The following is a 4,874-nucleotide window of genomic DNA, read 5'->3' on the forward strand; positions in this document are numbered from 1 at the left end:
GCTCGCCGCGGCGCTGGGCGCCCTCCACTACCTGGCACTTTTCCTGCAACTCGGCGGCGCCACGCGGCCCGCCGGCCACGCGCCCTGGGACAACCACGTCTCTGGCCACGGTGAGTCCGGCCGCCGCCCCCACGGACTTCCCTACCAACCCCACCCCGGCAGCGCCGCTCCAACTTGGCCGCCCCTGGGCTCGAACCCACGCCGGCCAGTCGTGGCGGGAGTCCCCGCACGCCCCCGGCTGGGTTTGTACATCCACCCTGGCACCCCGACCAGCTCTGCGGAGGCGGGGGTACGGGAGCGCACCCCTGCTGTCAGGCTGAGGAACCCCTTCCCATGCACACACACACACACACACACACACACACACACACAAATGCTCACTCGGATACACACACCTCCACGACCACACAAGACATACGCATCCACAGCTGCCGACACGCTCACCTTCCCACACAACTACCCGCACACGGCACACACCTTACAGCCCCCCTCCTTGCTCATAAATGCGTCCACTTGTGCCCACTGCACAGCCGGCACCCACGCACACACGCTTTGCCACAACTCTTGCCTGACTACCTGCAGACACGAGGACACACACACACACACTTGTGCACACACTGCCCACCCGCTTGTCTCTGCCCATCTGTCTTTCCCCTGTGTGGGTTTATGCTTGTCCCTTCCCTCTCCATTCTGCCCCCCTGGGCCCGTGGGAGTGGGCGGGTGGGGACAGTAGCCCCAGCCTCTGGACACCTGCTAGTCTGATGGCAGCTGCCCTGCCAGGTGGGTGGCATCTCAGGGGTGAGAGCTTGGTGGAGGCCCCCCAAAGGACACCTGGGATAGTTGCTGTGGCTATTCTAGCCAGGGGTGAGGAGTGGAGAGGAAGACTCCAGGCTTTGTCTGCCCCTGTCTCCTTCATTGGGGTACCTCCATCTCCCCCGTGGCCCTACACACTGGAATGTGAGAAACCCCAACTCCAGTCGCCACCGGAGATGAGCAAGAACCCCAGCACTGCTTTTCCAAGTGTCAGAAGCTCCTTCTTGCCCCAGAGGAGCCCAAGTTGGCAGCAGAGTTGGGTGGCGTGGGGTAGAGAGCTATGGGACTTCCCTGCCTCCTGTAAACCCGGCGGTGGGAGGGGGCAGGGGGCAGCTGAAAGTAACCATGCATCACTTCCCCACATGGACTGGACTGGAGAGCACCAATATCCTCCGTGGTGTGTCCAGGGCTGGGGGAGGTTTGTACAAAGGGCAGGGAACAGAGTGCTTCTGAAGGGAATGAACCCGAGGTGTGTGGAGAGAGGTAGACCCCCAGGAAAGGCCCTGCTGGGACATGATGCCCCTGTGAGATTGCCCCCCCCCCCAGGGAGGGAGATTCCCAAACTGCTCTCAGGGTCTCTGCGTTGGGGGAGGGGGGAGAATCTATGGCTCCTTATACTCCCTTGCTTCACAGCATTGGATAGCATCCACTCTGTGTCATTTATACACCCTTCTTATCCCTTATCTATTTCTACCATCCGGGCTGAAGCCATAGTAAAGAGGGGGGAAAAAGAGAGGTTATTTTGATCCTCAACTTGCCAAGGGAAACCAAAGCTCAGAGAGGTGAAGGGAAGTGGCCAAGGTCACACAGGGAGAGAGTAGCTGAGCCAGGACGGGCCCCAGGGTGTCAAGCAAAGGCATGGATTTCTCCAGGACACTCATCCATCTCCCTGTGGGATTCCCTCTCATTCAAGGGAAACTGAGAATTTCCTCTGGCTCGCTCCACTCCTTGGCACAGTTGGATGTGACACTAGGAGACTTGCCCAAGGGAGGACTTTCCTGAGTTTGTGCTCTGAGGTTTAAGATCATCCTGTTTCTGGGCCACCAGACCCCCAGGGACTTGAGGGAAGCAGACTCTGCCCTCTGTGTCAGTCTCTGCCTGCCCCCTCTGGTGCCAGGTACGGGTGAGGGGCACAGCTTTGGCCCCCAGCTGTGATCTCCCACCCAACACCCTGGAGAGGAGCAGCTTAGGCACCCAGAGAGGAGACGCTGGGTGGGAAGGGGAGAGCACTGGCTGTGTCCTGACCCCCTGTGTGTCTCTGGGTCAGCCCCTCTGTCCCTCAAGAAATGAGGCCTCGGAGATGCTCTGCAGGGGGCAGGCTGCCTTTTTCCGACATTGACAGGTTCAAAGTCACCAAGTAGTGGCTGCGGAGGCGCCTCACAGCTGCCCCTCGGCCGGGCCAAGCACCCGCCGCCACAGGGAAGGTTTGGAGCCACTCACTTAATCACAAAAAGAAACTGTTATTAATGATAGTGAGACGCTGCGAATAAGTGGGTCATGTCTAATAAGCCATTTGTGTTCAGGAGGAGAATACCAATTTGATAAAAGCTGTGTGTGCTGAAAAAGCTCCGAAATTGCTGTTTAGCAGATTGGAGCCTGATCGTTTCATTATTCCTGGGCTCCCGGTGTCCTCGGCTGGTTCAGGAAATGTGGCCAGGTCAGAGAGGTGTCCGTATCTGAGGGTGAGGGATGAGCCTAGAAGCAGGGACTCCTGGAGGGGAACCCGTGGACCTCTCAACCGAGTGGTGGCTGCTCACAGCTTCAGCTCTGTCTGTGTCCAGGCCAGCAATGGGCTAGCTCCTTGGGCCTGCCTGCCCCAGAGTTATCACAGGGAGAGCCAGTGGGGGGGGGTGGAGGGGGGTGCTGGGAGGGGGGGCGTTGGCCAGGGTCTCTGCTTCTGGCTTCCTACCTGCCTCCCACCTCCAACCCACCCACTTCCAAGGAGGCTTTGTGAATACGCACAGAATGCATGGTATATGGTTCTAAGAAGGCGTCAGGAATTGGGAGATGGGGTGTATACACATTAATAGGTACTCAATAAGAGGTGGCTGTTCAGACTTTCTTTATTGGAAAGGCTAGCTCATGGCCAGAAGTATTGTGGGATGCAAAGAAAGGGACCTGGCATTGATGAAGTACTTACTATGTGCTGGGCACTCCATGCCCTTTGCCAGTGTGAGTGCACACAGCCCAGAGTCATCATTCGAGGCTGGTGCTGAACACAGGAGGAAACTGAGGCTCAAGGAGGACTGATGACTTGCCCAAGGTCACTGAGTCTGTGCAGTGAGTGAGCTGCAGGACTGATTTCACGGTGAAGGTGTGTCAAGGTTTTGGATCTGCTTGAAACAGACTTGACCCAGCCTTGTGGCTGGATCTTCTTCTGTGTCACTTTAACCAGGTGTGTCCCTGCCAGCTGCTCAGGGAGCTGGTAAAGCACTGGCTTTCAGTCAGAGGAGTGAGTCAGTGGCTCACAAAGGTGACAACACCTGGACACAGCCACGTGCATGTTTGAAAGAAGCTGCTAGAAGGCAGTCAGGGCAGGGATGGAAGGCAGGCTCTCTGCAGGGATGGAAGGCAGGCTCTCTGTAGGCCCCTAGCCTCAGAATCTCTCACCCCTACCAAGGAGGTGGCTCTAATGCAGATTCCCCCTAACACTAGCATATTGGGGTCCTAGGGTGGACATTTTTGAGGTGCTGGGTGCTAGGCAAGTATTCTATGGACCTATATCCCTCCCCTGGAATCTGCATTTTAATCCATTCCTCCGGTGATTCCTGGGGAGTTAGGAAGCCAGTGCCATACCTGATGGGAATCTGGTGTGGACATTTGGGGAACACAAGAGTTTCAGTCCACACTGAGCCAGTTATTTGTACCCTGAGAGAAGCCCCAGGAAGCCCACTGCATCACTATCCATCCTCTCCCGATACACACACACACACACACACACACACACACACACACCCCTAGTCCAGCACCTTCAATTATTAATACTCCCCAGTGCAGACAAAGATCCTGGCTTGGCCTGCTGGCGCTTTGTCCATTGACTGATTCACTCTGTGTTGCCAGGAGGAAGCAGCGGGGTGCTGGGGGAAGGTGGGGCCACTGGGCCATTTGGCAAGCAGCCTGGGCACTGAGAAATGACTCTGGCTCCCTGCGCTCCATACCAAACTGTGGGTACCTCATCATCCATAAGCCGGCTAGTTTGGTGGCTGGAACATGGAGAAAATTGAGTCCTGTCTTGCGAAGGTTATGATGTTAAAAATGTGCTCGCCTTTGTCTCCGGCATGGGTGATTAGTGTATCAATTACGCTGGTAAACACCACACGTTGGGCTGGAGTTTCCTGCCTCCGGTGGGGAGCTGGCCCTCACAAGTGCTTTTCCCTGGGGCCTTCACACCAATTGGTTTTGACATCAGGGACTCCAGCCGCCTTTTCCTCAAATGAAGGGAGTCGCAGGTGGTCAGGAAGGAATCGGGAAGTCTGCTCCTTCCCACCATGACAGCAAAGGTGGAGGACAAGTATCCCAAGAGCAAACAAGAGACTGTCCCTTCTGATTCGCAGGAGAAAGAGAGCATTTAGAACAAACAGTGGAGACCCCTTAGGAAACTCTTCCCCAGCCCCCTCTCTCAGGGCGGGGAGGACCCTGCCAGGTGGGGCCAGCTGGTCATTCCCGGCTCAGGACTCACGGGGGTGACACAGAGGCGCAGTTCTATCGAGGGCCATCTCGCTGCTTAAGTGGCAGCATCTCATCTCATCCCCTAAGAACCCAAGGAGGAGAGGACTGTATAAATGTGGAAAATGGGTCTGGGAAAGGCTAACCCCAGAGCTGGTAGCTCATTCCTGTTATCCTAGCTACTCAGGAAGCTGAGACCTGAGCATCAGGGTTGGAAGCCCTCCTGGGCAGAAAAGTCTCAGGAGACTCTTACCTCCACTTACAAAGAAAAAGAAGAAGGAGGAGGAGGAAGAGGAGGAGGAGGAAGAGATGGAGGAGGAGGAGGAAGAAGAAGAGGAGGAAGAGGTGGAGGAGGAGGAGAAGGAGGAAGAGATGGAGGAGGAGGAAGAGAAGGA

General features: G+C 56.4%; 1 protein-coding gene across 1 annotated transcript in view; it reads left to right on the top strand.

Annotated features, from left to right (window-relative positions):
• The window catches only part of Vstm2l (V-set and transmembrane domain containing 2 like), a 32,423-nt gene that overhangs the window by 2,590 nt on the left and 24,959 nt on the right, over nt 1–4,874 (top strand). The window contains exon 3 of the mRNA XM_013010702.1: nt 3–110. Within this exon, the coding sequence (XP_012866156.1) occupies nt 3–110 (108 nt within the window). The remainder of the gene's footprint in view (nt 1–2; nt 111–4,874) is intronic.

The sequence above is a fragment of the Dipodomys ordii genome, unplaced genomic scaffold (assembly GCF_000151885.1).
Source record: "Dipodomys ordii isolate 6190 unplaced genomic scaffold, Dord_2.0 Scaffold13, whole genome shotgun sequence".
NCBI classification, from domain to species: Eukaryota; Metazoa; Chordata; class Mammalia; order Rodentia; family Heteromyidae; genus Dipodomys; species Dipodomys ordii.